The sequence below is a fragment of the Gorilla gorilla genome, chromosome 9 (genome assembly GCF_029281585.2).
Source record: "Gorilla gorilla gorilla isolate KB3781 chromosome 9, NHGRI_mGorGor1-v2.1_pri, whole genome shotgun sequence".
In the NCBI taxonomy this organism is placed as follows: domain Eukaryota; kingdom Metazoa; phylum Chordata; class Mammalia; order Primates; family Hominidae; genus Gorilla; species Gorilla gorilla.
The window spans coordinates 84,402,365-84,424,349 of record NC_073233.2 but is presented as its reverse complement, the minus strand read 5'-3'; the positions used below and the strand labels follow the sequence as shown (position 1 = coordinate 84,424,349).

Here is a 21,985-nt window from a genome sequence, read left to right as displayed (position 1 = left end):
AGATGGCAGCCTGTCCCTCAGATGTCTTTCTGCACTGAACAAGTGTTTGTTGGATACCTACTACACGTTAGATACTAGAGATATACACTTTAACAGTATACTCAAAGGCAGACTCAGACATCTCTATGGAAGAATATCTCCTATGTCTCTATTATAAATGGCCTAGATCATACTTTCATAGAATCTTAAGACTTTTCCGTTAGAAGGGATCTTAAAGTTTGTTTAATGCTGCCATCAATCTTATACTATAATCTTCACAATATTTCCATGGGTCTGAGAACTCCAGCACCAAAGTACTCACTACTTTCTAAGACAGTTTCCTTACAAGTCTGCACAGTTATGACAATCAGAAAGTTTTTTCATATTGAGTAGAAACACGTCTTGCGACTTCTACTTAGCGCTTCTAGGTCTGTTCCTGTATCCACAAAGACCAATTCTTTTCCTTCCTCCACATCACAGTCCTGAAGATAACTGACAAAATCTCCTATGTCCCCACCAACCCAACCCACCCCCATCTTCTCTTCTTCATGATAAATCCTGTCTCCATCAACTATTGCTCATACAAAGTGATTCTAAACACCTTACACATCTAAATCATTGCTTCTAAACTAAACCTAAGATATCTATATCCCTTTTACGATGTAATATATACCTTCCCTCTGAAGCACTGTCATAAAGCTCAAGGACTTCACAGTATTTAATTGCCTAGACAGCAAGGCCCAAAATGTTCCAGAGAACATTTGTTCCTCAAGATGTTATGCAAAAAAAGGGTTCCATGGTCAAAAAAGTTGGGGAACATTTTATATTGTATCTTCCACTCTTAATCTTTCATATACATATTAGCACATAATTGCTCTGAAAAGTTCTGCAATAAGTATGTTTCTGCTCAACCTGGATTTATTCCCCACCTTCACCTTGACGTACTGAGATCATGAAACTTCAGAAAGAAATCATTCTAGAAACTGAGTTATGACTTACTCAAAGCAATGTCTTTACAAGATACATTTTTGTATTTGACTCATGCCTTATTCCATTATAAATCTCTGCCCTTGGTTTTGTCTCCTTGTTTTCTTCCACTTCGCTTAATATAATCTTATATTTTAATCCACCTTAAAATCTTTTGGAAACAAAGCATAATATAAATAATCTTTAATATATGTTTAAAAAAAAATCGAACCCATTCCCAAATACGTTCTAGGCTACCCCATTCCCAAATGAGAAAGGGAAAAAGCCCATTTAGGAAGAAAAGCACAGGAACGATATGACATATGACCTGATCTTCAGTAAGTGACCTAGGCGAGGATGGCCTTAATCCATTAGGTTTGGTCACCTAGCTATCTGTCCATATCTAGGTGTATACTACTTACTACTTAAAAGGCCCACTCACAAGGTTAGGGGGAACTCCAGAAAAAAAAAAAAAACATTTTGGACTCAGGCAACAAAAATGAGTTTATAAGGCTGCAGCTTAACCCAATGCCACAGTTATTATGGTTGCTGCTCTGCTATTTGCTCATTCGGTGAAACTTTTACTGAGTACCTTCTCAGTCCTAACTGAACTCTTTGGATAAATGCCAGATATGTATGAAGATGAATATGATCTTTAAGCTTGAGAAGCTAGTAGCCTAGTGGAAAAGAAAACAATTATAACACACAAACAAACACAACATACAAAATAAAATTGTCAGTGTTAAAAGAGCTGATGTACAAAGCAATATTGGAAGCCTAACACAGAAGAATGAATCCTCTCAGGGTGATCAAGGAAAGTCTCAAAATAGGGTGATGATATTCTAGCCTATAAGGAGACAGTTGAGAAATAAAAATTTCTCTTCCTTGGGGGTGGAGGACAGTAGGTGAAGTTCAGAAACCACAAGTGGAATCAAGGCATTCTCTTGGCACACGTTGTCCTTATTCCAGGACTTGTGTAGTAGAAGTCACCAGAAAAAAGACCTGAAGTCAAGGAAAGATTGATTTTTCCTTATAGTAGAATGCCAACTATTAAATGTGCAAAGAATAATGAACTTCAGGAAATCATCTATGGATGCTAAAACTACTGGATAAGTGTTTGATGAGGAAGATGATATTTATATCATGTACCTTCCTACAAATTACAATTAATCTGAAAGGGAAACATGTTAACTTCATAGTGGAGAAAACTAGAAGACATCATCTTAACCAAGTGATCAATGTTAACATCATCTATGCTGGGACAAACTGACATCATGTTTCTCCTGATAAAACTGAGGATATAACATCCTATCTGTGGAATTCCTGATGAATCTAATCATGAGGAAACATCAGACAAAACCAAACTGAAGAATATTCTACAAAGTAACTGACCTACACTCTTCAAATATCAAAGTCATGAAATACAAAGAAAGGCTGAGGACCTATTCCAGGTTAAAAAGAATTAAAAAACCACGACAGTTAAATGCAGCTAAATGCAATGTGTCGACCTGAATTTTATTGAGGACAGGTGAAAACCATAAAGAACATTATTAGCTAATTAACAATATTTGAATATGGATTATAAATTAGATAATTATTATAACATTAAATTTCTTGACTTTGATAATTGTATCTTAGTCATAAAGAGAAGAATCCTTAAGAAATATAGGCCTACAAATGTAAGTAAATATAAGAAACATGTTAGCTCAACTTACTCTCACATGGTTAAGAAATTTTAAAAATATACACACACACAGCAGAAGGGGGGCAGAGAATCAACGACAAAGCAAATAGGGCAAAATGTAAATAAGTAGTGAATCTAGGTTAAGAGTACACACAGGAGTTCTTTTTACTATTCTTGCAACTGTTCTGTAATTTTGAAATTATATCAAAAGAAAAGGTTACTTTAAAAAGAAAAAAGTGGCTAAAAACTACAAAAGCAACAATGTAACAGAAAAATAAACTATGTAGTACTTACATTCCTAATAAGTAGGACTATTCTCATATACTTTGAAAATCAGCATGACCTGAGATCAACCAACATCTTAATCCCTTTCTCTTTAAATCATAGCATATATATTCCCAGACCTAGTCTTTGTAAGAATGTAGTAAACAGCTATACAAGGCGATAAGGGGAGGGGCAGATTATAAAAATCTGCCTTATAGTCAACTATGCCTATTCTAAATTGTGAAATTTTCTGTTATAGAATATTTTAAAAAGTAATATACAATGAAAGATGTATTAGGTTGGTGCAAAAGTAATTGCAGTTTTGCCATTAAAAGTAATGGCAACTGCTTTTGCACCAACCTAATAGAATAAAAACAGAAGATGCAAACTTATGTCCCATTCTTAGAATAAAAACTGAAGATTCAGCTGGACGCAGTGGCTCTCGCCTATAATCCCAGCACTTTGGGAGGCCGAGGCGGGTGGATTACTTGAAGTCAGGAGTTCAAGACCAGCCTGGCCAACATGATGAAAGCCCGTCGCTACTAAAAATACAAAAAATCAGCTGGGCATGGTGGTGCATGCCTGTAATACCAGCTACTCGGGAGGCTGAGGCAGGAGAATCGCTTGAACCCAGGAGACGGAGGTTGCAGTGAGCCGAGATCACGCCACTGCACTCTAGTCTGGGCAACAAGAGTGAAACTCCATCTCCAAAAAAAAAAAAAAAAAACCCTAAAGATTCAACTAATGAAATGGCATGTTCGGGAAGTACTAATTGGTTTATAGCTCTCTTAGGAAAGGACTAACAATTTCAAAGGATAACCTGGGATTATGTATATACAGACTTCTACTGTTCATGTCCCCTTTTTGCACCAACTCATACTAAACATTTTATCTGCCCTCTTTGAAAATATATTTTGTATATCTCGAGTGCAAAAAAGGCCAGTATTGCTCAAGAAACCGCAGACCAAAAGAAATGATTGCAGAATAAGCATCAACCAAGTGTAATCAGCAGATAATTGACTCATAGTCAATACAGAATGATAAAGTCCATCTTAGCAAACGGATTCAGAAAATATTACTATCACTGATAATATGCTGAAGGAAACTACCCACTCTCTATAATGAGGGACATATTATGTTTGTTAAAAATCAACATTTTCATTTATTTTTAATTGATGAATTTTCAAAGAATATTTTGAATGCTTTCTTATCCTCTCCTCACTGGAGTGTCAACTTTCAGTCTTTGGCATTTTTTTGTTTGTTACTAATAAAACTCTTATACTAGAGTTGCATGTGTATTTTTTAAATCCCCTATTCTAGATCTAGATTTTATGCTCCTGGAGGGCAAGAACTATATTGTACTCTTCTGTAGGGTCTAGCATAATGCTTAGTATGTAGTATAAACTAATAAATAATTGTCAAATTGAATTAATGGACTAATCAGCAATGTGAACCATGTAAGACTAATCTAGGAAGACTCCACCAAAGAGTTAAAATACTAGTGTTTGCACGATATGAAGACTGTGTATAAGAAAAGTGAAGTTGCTAAGAAAGCACCCCAGAGAGGATAATGGGAAGGCAGAGAGAGGGAATGGAGAGAGTGTGGAAAGACAAGGGAAGATAAACAGCTTTGCTTAGATGCATCAGAGCACATAAGCACAGACATAAATGTACTGCCCAAGGATAAGGGCAGTTAAGATAACTGAGAGACATGAGTACTAGATTTGTAGAAGGTCTCAAAGCTTATGATCATGAGTTTATTTCAAGAGATTTCGTAGACGAGTAACATAATTCAAACAGCACCGAGGACAAAGAGTTTTCTGCTGTAGAATCTAGCTTCATCGTTCCTTCCATATAATTAGGACAACCATATGATTATCTGGGATACTTTTCAGAGTGAAAGGGAGTATTTAATAATTGTGCCAGAACAACATAAACCAGGACTTGTCCCATGCAAATTGGAATGTATAGTCACCCTACTTACAGCCCACTTACAGTCTACCTCTGACCACCTTGATTCTTTCTCAGGGTATAGCAACAACCATTTCAAAATATATATTCACTTCTTTACATACGTTTTCTCCTACTTACCCAAACCAGAGAGGAAGAATATGAAAATTATCATCTGGGAATCATAACTCTATCCAGTTTAATATTACCTACCTGACAGATTCATCATCTAAAGTTAATTATTTGATGAACATATTCCATGCAGGAAAGAATGGCAACCTTTACCAAAAATAAAATTTCAGCTCACCGATTTAACATCAAACAACAACAACAAAAAAAGGAAAAGAATTGATAGAGCATACAAATTTGTTGTGAAATGTGTAGAAGCAACCTCTATTTTAGAACTTGGGCACTATGTCAGTAGTACTTACATAAATCAGAAGTAAAATAGATCTTACCTTGGGAACTCTGGGAGGACTCTGTAGAAGAGGAACTACTATCTGTATAATTCTGTGGTTCTTCTTTTCCTTCCTGAATAGATGAATTACCAGCCTCTGCTACCCTGGATGCTTGCTGTAATGTTTCTGTTACTAGCTGTCTTGTTTGTTCACTAACAACTGTCGCTTGAAAAGTCACTGGTTTGGGTTTAATAAGAACCTAAGAGAAAAGCAGAAATATACTGAGATAAAATTTTAGAAAACGATTTAAAAATGCTAAACTTCTAGGTCATAAACTAATATTTTCCTGGTATGGAAAATATTCTGTATGTTATACTTTTTAGGCACAGCATTGCTCATCAAAGGGTAATTCAATCTACAGACAAATTACAGTGTAAGCCATATACAATGTTTTAAGTGGTACATGCCAGACTGCAATAGCCATGATTCTGACAAGAACCTTTGTGCCTGTTTGCCTACAACTTCAGGAGTCATTTTATAATCTGTAGACTATATAGTAAAATGATATCCACAAGCTGAGGATGGCAGAACAAAAAGACACAAGGAGTCTAGATTCCCAGTGGAATTTTTGTGCTGCAATATCCGTCCAGGACTTCCTCCCTCTGAACTTTTATTAATATAATAAAAATAAAACCCTAATCTGTTTGAGCAAGTGTTCTTCAAGTTTTTTTTCTTTTTTTTTTTTTTTTTCATTAGAAACTAAATCAAATTCCTAATTGACACACCTGCAAAAAAGTAAAACTTGCTTGGGCCCTAATCTTTGAAGAAACCCCAGATGAATATTGATTTGACAACTATCAGAAGCAACATGGAACATGTGTTGGATCAACTCCTGGCAAAAGTTAAAAACAGACAGTGAAACAAGTGAAATGGGAGAAAATTTTTAAACTGGGCCATTCTACTTCAAAAGCTGAACTCTAGGAGTTAACTTCAATTGGGTCCATGGAATAAAAACTATTAACTCATAATTATTTTTGTTTCTACCACATATAAGATTCTAAAATTTCTCAGACTCTATTAAGTTACCCATTTCCAAGAGTTAAGAAGGAAAACATGGTTTATACCATACTTTAGATGAAGCAAATGAAATTATTACAATTAAACTCCATAGGCAATTTGGACTTGTCACAAAGCTTATTTTTTTTTTTAGATACGTAAAGTATTTGGCTATAATTCTGAGAGAACAGATTCTAAAAGTAAATTAGTAGTTTATAGGTAAATTAATACCTCTTACAAAAATTCTAGGATGGCATTTCTCAACCGAAACTAATAGTGCTTCCCTCGATATTCTCAGAAAAGCAAAATACCTACAAAATAAACAGTAGCCTAGCAACATATGATTAGATCCTGAGCCTCAAATTCCGAGGCAAATTTTCAGAAAAGTTCCCTTATCTTCTATTGGTTAAAAAATAAATACAACTCTAGCTTATCTATTGTTCAAGGGTTCAAGCAAAGCTAATTTTATAAGTAAATAAAATGCTTTTGAAGGCCATGGCAGCTTATAAAAAGTAAATATTTTTCTTTGAGTGATTATGAATGACTATGATCCTCCCTCAACCACCCCCCTCAAATCACAAAATACACCTTCAGCAAATTGTATTCCTAGGTAATTATTTCCCCATAATCTTTGCTGATAGCATGACATACACATTTAGGTATCTTTAAGAAAGTACTGAAAAGATAAATGAAGTTTTGACAATATGTGAATAATTAACACGTTCAAACATAACTTTCAACAATCTGATTTCTTAAAGATTGCTGATCTTTTCCTTCAAATTTCTACCCAGGAATTTTAAGAATTGAAAATATTTAAGAGCCAAGAAAAATCATCATATCTTATAGCATACCTGCGTTTTCCCTTGCTGCCCATAAACAATTTTTGTTGGGATGATTTTAGCTGCTGGTTGAACTGTAGAACCTATTCCTTTTGGCTGCGTTACAATCATTTTGGTGATGGGTCTTGTAGCAGTGAGGATAGCTGGCTTTGCTCCTGTTGGTACTGTCTGAATAGTCTTTTCTCCCTAAATTGAAGTCAATGATTATATAAGAGATTTATATGTATATAAATGATAAAGTCCTCTCACTGAAAAATCAGTAAGGTTTTACCAGGATGATGAAAAAAGGGCTGTAGATTATGTAACAAAGTATAATGTTTCCAGGAAATCAAAAATCCTAGACTTGGTTGAAATGATCTAGAAAGTCATCTGACCAACTTTCTACCCAAAGAAGGAATTAATTATTCTCTGATGAGTGAATTTTAAAAAATTACCACATGCAAAAATACTTATTACACTATCCCATTAATGGAATACATATATTATAATAGTCAGAAAATTCTGGAAGAAGGTATAGTACACTGCTAATGCTTCTCTCTAAGAACTGGGATTATAAGTCTTAACCCCCACATACATATTTATTTTCTAATTTATCTGAAATAAGTATTTGTGTAATTAGAAAATTACTGTGCAATATACCAGTAGCTAAATGTACACACATAAAATAAATCCCCTAAGTTCTACATATATGAAATTATAAGGATATATAGTAGAATGTCTACATGAAAAAGTATGGGCAAGCAAAATCGGCAGAGGTATTAACATTCTTTCTAAGGTTATATATAGGAAAAATTTGATGAACATATGCCATGAGGAAAGAATGTTATATATTGTTAATAATATATAAGATTACATATAGAAAAAAAGGAAGGGAAAACTCAGAGTGCTTCCTATGTTTTACTATTCATATATTACTAATATCCTTTTAGTCTATTAACTAGATAGCTTATATCCATTAACTTTTCATCATTTTCTATATTTTCATCTACTTTATTCTTACGTACCATTTTCTGGTCACTCATGAAATCAACATCTTTTTACATGAACTTAACTAAATTAAGTTCAAATACAGTGACTTTACTAAATTATTAAAATTTTTAAAATTAAAATCCATAAACTTAAGATGGAAATGAAAAGATTTGAGAATTTTCACCTCATCAGTTTTTCTTAATTTTTAGCCAGCATCATCTAAACATGTGCCTATCTAAACTTAGCAGCCAGTAAAAACAAAGCACCCACGTGAGCTGGCTAAAAAGCAATCATTGTGAATTCAGAGCTAAATATAATTACAAAAATCACAATTTTAACTATCTGCTGTAATTACTTAAGGGAAACATGAAGCATCTGCCAATGGTGTTATTACTTATTTCAACACATGCATACTCTTCCCACCACCATCTCTGGAAAGAGCTCTAGTTCATTTGCCAAGAGCCACTAGTTTGCAAGTGACCACACCTATCTATTAAATAGCTCAATGGACCCTGGCCAAGTATGACCCATTCAAGCCAAACAAAACCAACTAGCAGCCTGTTTTTCAAAAAAGCTCTTCTGATGTGTGTTGTGGGCATGCATAGGTGAGCAAGTGGTGAGTAGAGGTGATTGTGCCTATGTGGTCTTTGGCGGGGGTGGCAGGGGCAGAGTCTTGCTCTGTCACCCAGGCTGGAGTACAGTGGCAAGATCTCAGCTCACTGCAACCTCTGCCTCCTAGGCTCAAGTGATCCTGCACCTCAGCCTCCCAAGTAGCTGGGACTACAGGTGCACACCTCCACGCTAATTTTTGTAATTTTGTAGATATGGAGTTTCACCATGTTGCTCAGGCTGGTCTCAAACTCCTGGGCTCAAGTGATCCGCCTGCCTTGCCTTCCCAAACTGCTGGGATTACAGGCATAAGCCTCCACACCCAGCCCAGAAAAGGGTCTTATACGTTGATTTGCTTGTTTTACTAGAGCTGCCTGTGTCAAACGGTTGTTATCAGAGATATCTAACAGCTATGAATCATACATGACTCTTGGATCTTTGTGACCACAGGGCCTAGAATACAAAGCATCCCCTCTTACATATCAAGTTCTCTGAAATTGCAAACCACATTACAAAGGGTTCTGAAAATCTGAATTCTAATCCTGGCTTTACTTTTGGCTTACTATGTAAATTCAGGCTAGGAGCAATCTGTTTTCCCACACATTGAAAAAAAACTAATGCTGGACCCCTACCAATGAAGCTTTTATGAGATCTATTTAAGTGAAGTATAGCAATCCATGTTCTAGTGAAGTTAGGCAAGGTAGGGACACTAACAGGCCTAAACAGGTAAGTACCAAGAATAACAAGAAGAAAATCAATGATTGAGGACTTCTTATGGGCCAGGCACTATTCTAAGCACTTTCACAATAGCTACCAGTTACTAAACAACCTCACCGGTAAAGATCATCAATCCCAATGTACAAATGAGGAAATTAAGAATGAGAGAGGTTGAATACGTCACCCAAGGTCAAACAACTACAATATGGAGAAACAAAGCCCTGTTTTGTCTAACTCCAAACCTCCTACCAACTGCCTTCAGAACTATAAATGAATCTGTTATTTATTTATTATTTTTTTTTTGAGGCAAGGTCTCATTCTGTTGCCCAGTCTGGAGTGCAGTGGCATGATCATGGCTCATAGCAGCCTCAAACTCCTGGGCTCATGTGATCCTCCCACCTTAGCCTCCCAAGTAGCTGGGACTACAGGTGCATGCTACTACACCTGGTTAATTTTTAAAATAAATTTTGGTAGAGGTGGGGGTCTTGCTTTGTTGCCAAGGCTGGTCTTGAACTCCTGGGCTAAAGCGATTCTCCCACCTCAGCCTCCCAACCAGCTGGGATTACAGACATGTGCCACCACACCCAGTCTGATTTTATTTTTTAATAGCTCAAAGAGGTAAAAATGAAAAAAAAAAAAAAAAAGTAACAAATCCCCATCAATTAATTTAGTCTTAATCCCACATATTTCTCTTTGCCCACCCTAAGCCAAATACTAAGTCAGTATCTATTGACCATAAGCAGGAATAAAACAGTGCTCCAACTGAAGTCCCCCTACAGTTAAGCCAATGGAATTCTCTATCTGGACAAAGCTAAGCATCTAAATCATGGTCACAAGCAATCTAGCTATGAGCAAGTATGAGCAACATGCTTTAGAAATTACTGTGAAAAATGGCATCAGTTGGTGGTGCTTTAACAGTTGTTATATCCCAGCAGTGGTAAACCAAGCCATTCTGGCTATTGTGGGCTTCTCAAGTCCTTGTGCAAACATTTATATAGCTGGTCTTTAAATCCTCTGTGAATTGCTAAGTCTGCAGTTGAAGCTCTTACTTACTCCAGCATTTAGCAACGTTGTGACAACATTTTTGCCCGGGAGGCCTTGAATGGTCGTTCCTTTTCCTGTAGTCTTTTGTACAACAATCACGTTGGGCTTGGAAGTCATTGGGATTGTAGTGATTTTGGTAGTCGTTCCTTAGAAAAGGGGGAAGAAAAGGAGGCCTGAGTTAAGGACTAGAGATACTTGGTTATTTTTGTTTATATTATACACAATTAGTACATATAGTAAATGTCATTCCTAGATGACATGAAAGCTGTCAAGATGATGAAAATGAAGGCTTGGAATAGTAAGTTATAAGTCATACCAGAATGAGAGAATATTAAGAATTTACACTTAAAGCAGTCATCTTTTTAGAATCTGAGAACCTATACACAAAACTCAGAATCTAAAAACATCAGTTTTACCATCAATATTCTTTGTCTGACTAGTTAAAAGAAACAAATCACAACCTCTATTCCATGACATGTATTTCCCCCAAACCCAGTATTATATGTGACTGAAGTGATGGGAAAATCCTTCAAAAAAAAACATGAAGTAAATGCTTAAATTTACATAACACTAGGCTCTAGAAAAAATTTATGAAAAGAAATAAGCCATGTATTTTTCTGTGATTAAAAAAGACAAAGTAGGCCAGGCGTGGTGGCTCACGCTCATAATCCCAGTATTTTGAGAGGCCGACGCAGGCAGATCACCAGAGGTCAGGAGTTCAAGATCAGCCTGTCCAACATGGTGAAAGTCTATCTCTACTAAAAATACAAAAAAATTAGCTGGGGGTGGCGGCGGGCGCCTGTAATCCCAGCTACTTGGGAGGCTGAGGCAGAAGAATTGCTTGAACCCGGGAGGTGGAGGTTGCAGTGAGCTGAGATTGCGCCACTGCACTCCATCCTGGGCTACAGAGCAAGACTCGATCTCAAAAAAAAAAAAAAACAAAAACAAAAAAAAAACAAGGTAAACGATATACAAAACAAGTCACATATTCAATGTATGCTTTTGTAATCTGTAGCACTCTGGAGAATGTGAGGATAAAACTCTAATTTGCATATATAAACTTATATTGTCAATTATTAAGATCTATCTAACAGGTCTATACCTACTGATCCAAACACAGTATTACTTTGCCCTCTCCCACCCATCCTTCCATAATTGGCTTCTCTTCTACCTATCAAATCTACCTTCCAACCTTCAGTTGTAAATTCTGGCTCAAACCTTGATTTGTTCCTTGTCTTCTTCTCTTTTTCAAAAAATTTTATTTTCATTTATTTATTTTTTTTAAGGCAAGGTCTTGCTCTGTCACCCAGACGGGAGTGGAGTGGAGCAACCACAGCTCATTGCAGCCTTGACCTTCTGAGCTCAAGTGGTCCTCCCACCTTACTTTTTGATTTTTTGTAGAGATAAGGTCTCACTATGTTGCCCTGGCTGCTGGCTGGTCTCAAACTCCTAGGTTCAAGTGATCCTCCCGCCTCAGCTTCACGAAGTGTTGGGACTATAGGTGTGAGCCACTGTGCCTGGACTTTTTTTTTTTTTTTAAGAGAGACAGGGTCTCACTCTGTTACCAGGCTGGAGTGCAGAGGCATGATCATATCTACTGCAGGCTTCAACTCCCGGGCTCACACAATCCTCCCATCTCAGCCTCTTAGGTACCTAGGACTACAGGTATGTGCCACCATGCCTGGCTAATTTCTGTATTTTTTGGTAGAGATGGGGTCTTACTACATTACCCAGGTTGGTCTTGAACTCCTGGCCTCAAGGGATCCTCCTGCTTCAGCCTCCCAAATTGTTGGAATTACAAGCATGAGCCACCAGGCTTCGCCTGTTTCCTCATCTTAACTCCCTATACCTCTCAACAAGATGAAAGCCCCTTAATCTCCACACTGTACCTTTTTATGATTCCTCAGTGCTTAGCACAGTGGATGACAATTACATCCTTAAAAAACTAAATTTATCATGCCAAGAACCTGAAACATGTCAAATGGTTAAATTCCCTAATTTCCCATTTCGTTCCCAGTTCTAACTTTCCCTCATGTTTCAAAATCCTATTAATACATAATCTGTCCCTTAATCTACCATTTTGATCTAATTAGCATGTACTCCAGAGTACACACCATAAACTTTGATCTAAGAAGTAACTTCTTCATTATGGCTTCCTGTTACCTACCACACAAAGCCCAAACTCCTCTGCCTAGCTTTTTGGGCTTTGTCAGACCTTAATTTTTAGAATTAACTAACATACGCCTCTCCTTTAATGTGCTGGTTTCCACATTGGTCTTTGAGCATACAAATTCCAATGTTACTTTTGCTCCTGTAATTTCCTCTGCTTATGAAAAGAGGCATGTCAAGTTCTTCTTCTATAGGCCTACATATCATTTATCAAATGACTAAGCACAGAATTATTACTCAGTAAAAACATGAGCAATATGTCTTCAAAAAATAATTAAACACAATTTTATTATTTTCCACTGGAAAACCTTAATATTCCTTACTTAAGTTTTATAAACAAAGTTACACTAAGAATAAGAATATTCTAGTTATATGTTAATTTTGGCAACACTGCTACAAAAAATGTCTTTACAATATATTTGCCATTATATGTCTCATTAGTCCAAGGTAACATGCTCTGAGGTTACATAAAAGAGGATTTTAATCTATGAACTAGCTTCACAACTGTTTTTCCATTTATTTGTAGTCTCTGAACAGTCAGCTGTTAAGAACTTCAAAAACCAAGCTGCCCATGATCACTTATACTAACTTTAACTCTTAATTAACTTTAATCCCTCACATGTGATTAACTCTATAGACCTTTTTTGACATGGTTTCATACAGACCTCTTTTGACATGATTTACTATGCTTTTGACTTTATACCAAAGTACAAGGGCCACTTTTTGACAAAACTTGCTTAACAAATGAATTATATTTTTACCTACTAAAATGTCTAATCCCTCCCATTACAGAGGTTTTTCAATTTATATGATAGTTGCAAACCAAGTCCACAAGTTTAACAAAATGTGGTGGGGGGGCAAATGTCAGAAAATAGAAGAAAAAGGAATAGCATAAGGAAAAGCAAGTCTAACATTATATTAAAATAGAATATAATTTATAATTGAAAGAATGATCAATTATAAATTTCTGAAATTCTAGTGAACATGTTTCTGTATCAGGGGATAAATACATTACATTGAAGAAGTATTACTCATTAAAAAAAAGTCACCCTCTATGCTTTCACAGTGGACTGCTGTTCCCATGTTACAGCAAAATTATACAAGTTCACTTGTTTAGCATTATTTAGGGCAGATAATAAAACTCATGTATATATTCCTCTGTATCACAACACACAGCAGAGTATCTGGCTCGTAGCATATCAGAAGGACCCACCTATATAATCTTCACTTATAAAACAATCGAGATATAATGGGTGCAAATAACTGTATATCCCATTTAGATAATAATGAACTATGATATTGATGCATTCCAGGCATTCTTATTTTTTAAAAAGATCCCTGTAAAAGTTTGGGCATTATAATAGGTAGGCTTAAAGAAGAACACAAATTTATTGGCTCAGATTTTACTATTCTATTTACAGATTCTAAAATCACCTGACAATCTTGGTCTCTTAGGTAATGTTTTATGTTGCTTTGCTCAAAGAATGAACGAATGAAAAAGTGCAAAAACAATAGCTCCTTTCCTGGACACTGTACTAAAGATTAGGAGAATTAAAGTTTTGCTATTGTCACAGGTTCTCATAACATCCTCAGAATCAAGGTAGTGAGTTCAACTCTGAAGAATCCAATGTAATTATTCATCTAACCCTCAACAAAGCTCACAAAAAAACTTACAAATCTGATAATCTAATGTATACACATGTAAATAAATATTTGACACTATAAAATATGAATTGGCCGGGCGCAGTAACTGATGCCTGTAATACCAGCACTGTGGGAGCCCAAGGCAAGTGGATCACCTGAGGTCAGGAGTTTGACATCATCCTGGCCAACATGGTGAAACCCCGTCTCTACTAAAAATACAAAAATTAGCCGAGCGTGGTGGCAGGCGCCTGTAATCCCAGCTACTCAGGAGGCTGAGGCAGGAGAATTGCTTGAACCTGGGAGGCGGGGGTAGCAGTGAGCAGAGATCACACCACTGCATTCCAGCCTAGGTGACACAGCAGGAGTCCGTCTCAAAAAAAAAAAAAAAAAAGATACGAATCAACTACAAAGATAGTCATGGCTTCCATTTAATTACTTGTTCTAATAAAAAGAACTTTCTAGAAAGTACTTTGGAAGCATTAACTTGCATTCTAGGATATTTATACAGAGGAAGTAAGAATTCCACAAAATAATTTATGTATAATAATGTTCGTCATAGAATTATTTATAATGACACACACACACACACACACACACAAGACAGCCTATAAGTAACCTAAAACTTGCTACAATAAGAAAATGGTTAAATATGAGGGGGGCGTGTCAAACTACATTTACTAGCATGGGAAAATAACATTACTATAGGAAACACGGATAAAATCTGACTATATTAGATCCCAATTAAAAAAAAATATATATATATATATATACGCGCACACACACACACACTTTATACAAATAAATGAATAGAAAAATGAATAAATAGAAATATACCTAAATTTTAACACAGTCCTATGGATAGTAAAAATCAAAGGTTTTTAATTTTCTTTGAACCTTGCTGTAGTTTCCAAATTCTCCCACAATGAGAGGGAAAGTATCTTTTTTTAAGCCTTCTAGTCTTACAGCTAGATGTTTGAGTGTATTTTAAGAAAACAGCCAGGCATGGTGGCTCATGCCTGTAATCCCAGCACTTTGGGTGGCCAAGGTGGGCAGATCGCTTGAGCTCAGGAGTTTGAGACCAGCCTGGGTAACATGGCAAAACCCTGTCTCTAGAAAAAATACAAAAATTAGCCAAGCATGGTGGTGTGGGCCTGTAGTCTTAGCTACCCGGAAGGCTGAGGTGTCAGGATTGCTTGAGCCCAGGAGGCTGACGCTGTAACGAGCCAATCATGCCACTGCACCCTGGCCTGGGCAACAGAGTGATACTCTGTCTTAAAAAAAAAAAAAAAAAAAAAAAAAAAAAAGGAAAGTATTTCGTTTTTGTTTGGGGAAGATGGCACCCTAGAAAAAGCATCTGCTCATGGATGAAGACAGAAAACTGTGTAAATTCATTCAACCAGCCTTATCAGTTTACTATAAATAGGCAATGAAAGATTTTAAAACTAACCTATAATCCCAGTATCATGGATCAACAATATTATAAAATAAGAAAATTGTCTTTATAAAGAATAGTGAGATGTAACATAAGGATCGGTTTAGAGCAACCAGAAGAAGTTCTTTGGAATAAAAGTGTCAATGAAGCAGAGATAGAGACATAATGAGCACCATACAATGAATAAAGTAACTGTATGCCAAGTATATCCTATAGTGCTGGAAAAGTCTCTACTCATGCACACTCATGCACTTGAAGTAGCAACTAACCATGAATGGTTTTATAATTCAATACAAAGATGGATAACACATTATACATGTATAAGATATATAAATTTCAAATGACATCTCTGCTTTTAGGAAAATGTGCTTGCTTGTATTGCTCTAACCAGGTACAAAGCAGCTACATTATGCATTAGGTCTGAAAATAGAGGACTCATGACATCTAAACATTCCTTCAAGCTATATGAAACTATAAATTCATGTATAAGTAAAGAAAAATCCTTAAGGTCATAAAAAACTACCTACCAATGAAATACAAGATCCCTTTTTGACAAATGTTTAATTGAGTAAGTGCTTTATACTATGTAAAGATATTGTCAAGTAATAAATTACAATTTAAGTTTTAACTGTGTTATTTAAAGTATCCTCTTAAAAGCTGGAGTACAATGATTCTTTCCCTACTGGTTTCACCCTCCTCAGTCTGGCAAACATCGGATTTTCTCACTTACACTTAAAAGTAGAGCCAAAATTAACAGCTTTAAATATAACACTTTATGCCAATATCATGCTCTGCTTTGCTTTTTTTTAACTCCCTGAGTTATCAGCAACATCAAATTACTGCCAGGAACTTCAATCCCTTGACTTTAAAATGTTAGAACAACTCACCTGGGGCATACAAAATATGACTTGTCTACAAAAATGGTAGACAATTAAAGTCTACAGTTTTGCTTAATCAGAGATTATTTACATCATTTTAATTAAAAATAATAATCGATGAAAACAGATGCCATTTTAACATTCCATATTAGGGTCCACAACCCAAGAACTGCAGAGATTAATGAGCCAATAAAAACCAGGTATGGTTTCAATATACCAATAAATAGGCAGATGGTTGGCTTTCACTATTAAAGTAAAATATTTCTGAAAAGCAAAGTTAATATAAATGGCAAAAGGCAAATAAAGTATTCAAATATTTTTATTTTTAATAAACTAAAGTGACATCAGTAATTGAAATTATGAGATATGTTCCCTAAAACATATTCAGAACAAATAAGAGTTCTTCCACTTTCTAACTCTAATTGGTCTTGGACAGGTCAGTTTGATCTCTCTAAAGCCAAATCTATCTTCATTTGTAAATTCAGCACAATAGCAACCACCTCAGAGTTGTTATGGGGTCTGAATAAGTTGACAAATAGGAGGATACTTTGCAAATGAAAAATCTCTATGCAAATTTAAACTATAATCTTTCCACTCTGACTAAAAGCAACTAAAGGTTCTTTCCATTTTAAAACTATCAAAAGCTTTATATGTGAATATTGAATATTAAAACTAAAAACTTTATTTAATCATGAAACATAAGGACTAAAACAAAGCTTTAGATTTCTAAGCAAAAAATTGAGATCAAATATAATCCTTCAATGAAGTAAGTTTTTTTTTTTCCTCTCAATGAAGGCCACCTATACCTTTAACATATTTCAGATATACCTACCAGAAACTATATTACTGCTAATTATCTTGCCCCCCAAGGTAGCTAATGATTTGGGTACTACTGTAATGATGCTACCACTCGTAGTTTTCACATAGGTTGCAGCTCCAGGGGTTGCAGCCATCCGACCAATGGATGGGCTCACTGTTGGCCGGGTATAGGTTGCTTGTGTGCCTATTGAAAGGGAAAAGCCAAAAGAAAAACTTGTCATTGCTTACAGAAGAATGATAATTAATACAGTTTAACTGTAATTCAATATAATCTACATTGCTATAACTTGAAAATGGAATTTCAAGGTGTCAAGACATTAATTTATAATTTTACAGCCAGTTTTCAACACATTTAGCAAGTACTACAGCCAAGTCAATTTAAATTAATTTTACACATAAAATTTTGTGATATGTTGCATCAAATTACTAACCCAAGAAAAAGTGGAGTTAACTCTGTTCCCTTCTTCCACTACCCTTCTTCTACTAGTTTTATGCCAAAAGAAACAAATTTAATCATCTTTCCTGCCAGAGTATTTTAGATATTTCTGTCATAGATTTTAAGGTCTCTGCATCTGTTTTATGCTGTCTTAGTGCCAAACCCAATGTTGTTTTACAAACTTTCATTGCTTTGTACTCTGCTACCCTCTAAATATACGTCCACCTTTTAAAGGGTTGGTTATTCTATCATTTTAGTAAAGATTAAAGTTAAAGCTGCCTAGAGTTGCCAGGAATATTTCTCTTTAGCCTAAAATTTTCTCTATTTACCTATTTCCTCAACTTTAGACCTGTTAGACTATTTTTCTCCATGTGTCTCAAAAGATTTTATACCCTTCCCCACTATTTCTAACACTTTTTTCTTTTCTCCAAACAGGAATTAAAAGCTAACTACATGAGTCTGTTGTAGTTTCTTACAAATCCAGTAACTCAGAAAGGCTATTCCTAAATTAAGCATCAATAGCCTTAGGGAGAATGAAAAAAAAATGACTAAGATAACATCATCTTCACTTGAAGAAATCTTTCATGATAATCAAATTCACGGACCACTTTGATAGCCATTTTCAATACTCGCCTCCTCCCCCCCCAAAAAATGCTTTTACCAAGTTATTCACCTTTGAAAAATACAACCATTACCCAAAAAGGGACAACGGGAGGAACAATAAGTAGAATTAGTTTAAATTGGTTATAAGCATACATCTGAATGAAAAAAAAAAAACCCACAAAACTAGTGCAAAGTAAATATGCTATATGGATACATAGTTTGAATTTGGCAAATTACATCTGAAAAAATTTCAAATTAAGTTTTTGTTAAAAAAAGAAACACTTATTATAACAGACACATAAATAGACAAAATATTATTCTTCACTACTTTTCCATAACATGAAGAATCATATATGCATAACACTGTTATCTATTTAGAAAAGTTTAGGGGAAGTATGATAAAAATACTAAAGAATAATAGTGTTTAAAATCACAGGCTTTGCATAGAGACAGAAGGTAGAATGGTGATGCCAGGGACTGGAGAAAGTGGGGAAATGAAGCATTATTGTTGAATGAGCACAGAGTTTCAGTTTTGGAAGATGAAAACGTTTTGGAGATAGATGGTGTTGATGGTTATACAACAATGTGAATGTACTTAATGCCAATGAACTATATATTTGAAAATGGTAAATTTCATGTTATATATATTTTACTGCAATTTAAAAAACAAAAGAAAGCACAGGTTTTGGAGTCAAACTGGTTCAATCCCCAGTTCTGCCTCTTTTTGGCTACATGACCTTGGGCAAGTTGCTGAAAATGGAGATAATAAAGCCTAAAGGATATGAAGTGCAATGTTTGTAATGACCTTTACACACTGGCCAATAAATGACAGCTTATAAGCCTGAGACAGGTATCATTTTACACTATTTAAATTCTGTCATCTAAATACTAGCCATCCTCAAAAGGTTTGGTTAAAGAGTCATACATTTAAAATAACGGTAATGGCTAATTATAACATTAATAGTGACAACTATTGAGCACTATGCCGGGGACTTTCTACATACCTGATTTCATTTAGTACTTATAATAACGTTATGGCATAGGTATTATTATCCCATTTAAATAAACAAGGAAAAAAACAAAAACAAATAAACAAAAAGATTTAGAGAGATTAAGTAATCTGCTCAAGGTCACATTTTAGGTAGTGTTACTATCCAAAATGTTCAACACTGTCACTTCCTCCAGCATATGCTGGTTGCTTGCCTATCAGGGCCCAATACCATTCTGTGCTTCCCTCAGTCTCAGTAACGCTTACTAAACTGTAATGTAACATATACTCTTCTCAACTTCATCAGAGTGAAATCCTTGTGAGTTGGGACTGTTTTAATTCATTCAGCAAATCCTGACTGAGCACCTACTTACAGACTAGCTCTATATATGTGGTAAATAAAAAGGATATGGTCCCTTACCCTCATAGAGCTTATGGTCCAATAAAAGGAATAATATCAAACAAATCAATATACAACTAGATACGTAAGAAATTATGGGAAGTGCTATAAAGGAAAAGAACAAAGGATCATCAGAAAGAATAACAGAAGAAAGTTAACGTCAGGGCAGTCAGTAGGGGTGTGAGAATCAAGAAAGGCCTCTTTGAAAAACTGTCCCATTAATCTCTACATCCCAAGTGTCAAGCATATTGCTGGTACAGAGAAACTGTTTGATGAATGTATGATGAATAAATGAACTGATGCTCAAGAGAACTTACCAGTAGGAGTGGTTACCAGTTTAGTTGTCATAATTGCACCATTACTGCTAACCACCATAATAGGGGAATTGCTACTGGTGGGTAGAGTTGCTGTCACTGGTTTGGGTAAGATTTTACTTGGTTGAACCTGTTGTGTGATGATTTTAACACCTTTGAAAGAAGAAAGATAAATCTCAGCACAAATTATTTTTAAATACATGTCCCTTATACCAACCCAAGAGGGCAGTAGTCACACACATTTACTCAGTCTTGTCTAAAGAGAAGTTTTTTTTTAATACTGATGAAACTCTAAACTTTTATTCCTCAAATTCCTATCTTTCTTAGTTTATTTCTCATTTCAGAAATGCAACTAAAACATTGCATTAACAAAGTTCATAAAGAAAAACAAATCTTTTGTCTATGATTGTGTTATACAAGAGCTTTCAAACCAAATTATCCACCGGACTTGACTTTACAGGCAAATAATCCTTTCCATACAAATAATTAGGATGAAAGGACTAGCATAAGAGGTCAGCAACAAAAGGTAACGTGCTTTTATGTATCCCCAACTTCGCCAAAATATTCACATAACTCCTTAAACTTACATAAAAGCTGTTGAAAATTATAAAGACAAAGAACATTTTTTGTTTGAATTTTTTAACTGCCTTCTTTTAAAATAATTTTTAATAGCTCACTTTGTCAAATACAGGATACAAAAAAAGATACATTATTATTCTACCTACACAAAAAAATGTGTGTGGACAAGAACTTGAAGGTGATAGGCAAAAATAAAACTAAAGTGCTAGGGTGGTGATGTTATGGTTTTTTTTTTTTTTTACATTTTCTAAATTTTTCTTTATAATGCCATAATTGTTACATTGACTTTCCAAACATAAACATTCTTTTAACCCTTTTCCCATTTAGAAAAAAAAAAAGTGTAGCTTGCTGCCTGCATTCATTTAATTTTATATAAACATGCTCTTTGAGGCTGAAACAAATCTGAGTGATTTTCAATGTGAAAATAAAATATAAAAACTGTTTTTGAGAACTATGTTAACATCACACATAGGAATGCTAGCTTCTAGGATTTGACATTTTCAGCAATTGAGAATTACTATATTTTGTAAACGGAAATACCACTACTAAAAACAGAATGCTATAAATAGAATGTCTTTTGTTTCCAAAGTCAATATACTAGAGCAATGCAAAAATAATAATCAAAGCAAGATATTTCCTGGCAAAGTTATCTTGGGGTAAATGCTACAGCTGCAAGCACCACCAGCAAGTATTCTCGGGGTAAATGAGAAAAGGGTTAAAATAAAATTTCCTATGCCAACTATAAATTTAAATTGGTAGCTAAGGAAGGAAATTTTTGGTAACACTCTTTCCCCACTACTATCTTCACTGAAATAATTCATGAGTTAAAATATGTTGTTATAGACGACTAAGAATTATATTACTTTTTGAGATGGTGATTGAGGTTAAGACATTAGGAAGCAAACAGATCTATTTATTTAATAGCCTTACATAATTTTAAATTTCTTGTAGCCAACAAAGTTGTTAAAATTATGACATCTAAGTATATAATTAGACAGGCTACATAATCTCTGTGACTCAGTCTCCTCATCCACAAAATAATGATTCTATTAGTATATACCTCATAAGGCTGTTGTTAAGATTAAATAAATCACAACTGTAAAGTTCATAATGAACAGTAAAAATTCAGTAATTATTATGGAAATTTTAAGATTCTGATTATAACAAATCTTAAGCACTGAGGTTTGTGGGGGGAATAATTTCTAGTATTTATTTCATTAGTGAATTACAGTTATTATTATTTTATTA

General features: G+C 35.0%; 1 protein-coding gene across 15 annotated transcripts in view; it reads right to left on the bottom strand.

Annotated features, from left to right (window-relative positions):
* Nucleotides 1–21,985, bottom strand: part of EMSY (EMSY transcriptional repressor, BRCA2 interacting) — a 110,549-nt gene that overhangs the window by 18,295 nt on the left and 70,269 nt on the right. For all 15 annotated transcript variants that reach the window (XM_055356843.2, XM_019037534.4, XM_063693393.1 and 12 more), the window contains 5 exons: nt 20,162–20,311; nt 17,431–17,601; nt 10,485–10,621; nt 7,149–7,322; nt 5,302–5,500 (listed from right to left, as the gene is read on the bottom strand). In XM_055356843.2, coding sequence (XP_055212818.2) covers nt 5,302–5,500; nt 7,149–7,322; nt 10,485–10,621; nt 17,431–17,601; nt 20,162–20,311 — 831 coding nt within the window. The remainder of the gene's footprint in view (nt 1–5,301; nt 5,501–7,148; nt 7,323–10,484; nt 10,622–17,430; nt 17,602–20,161; nt 20,312–21,985) is intronic.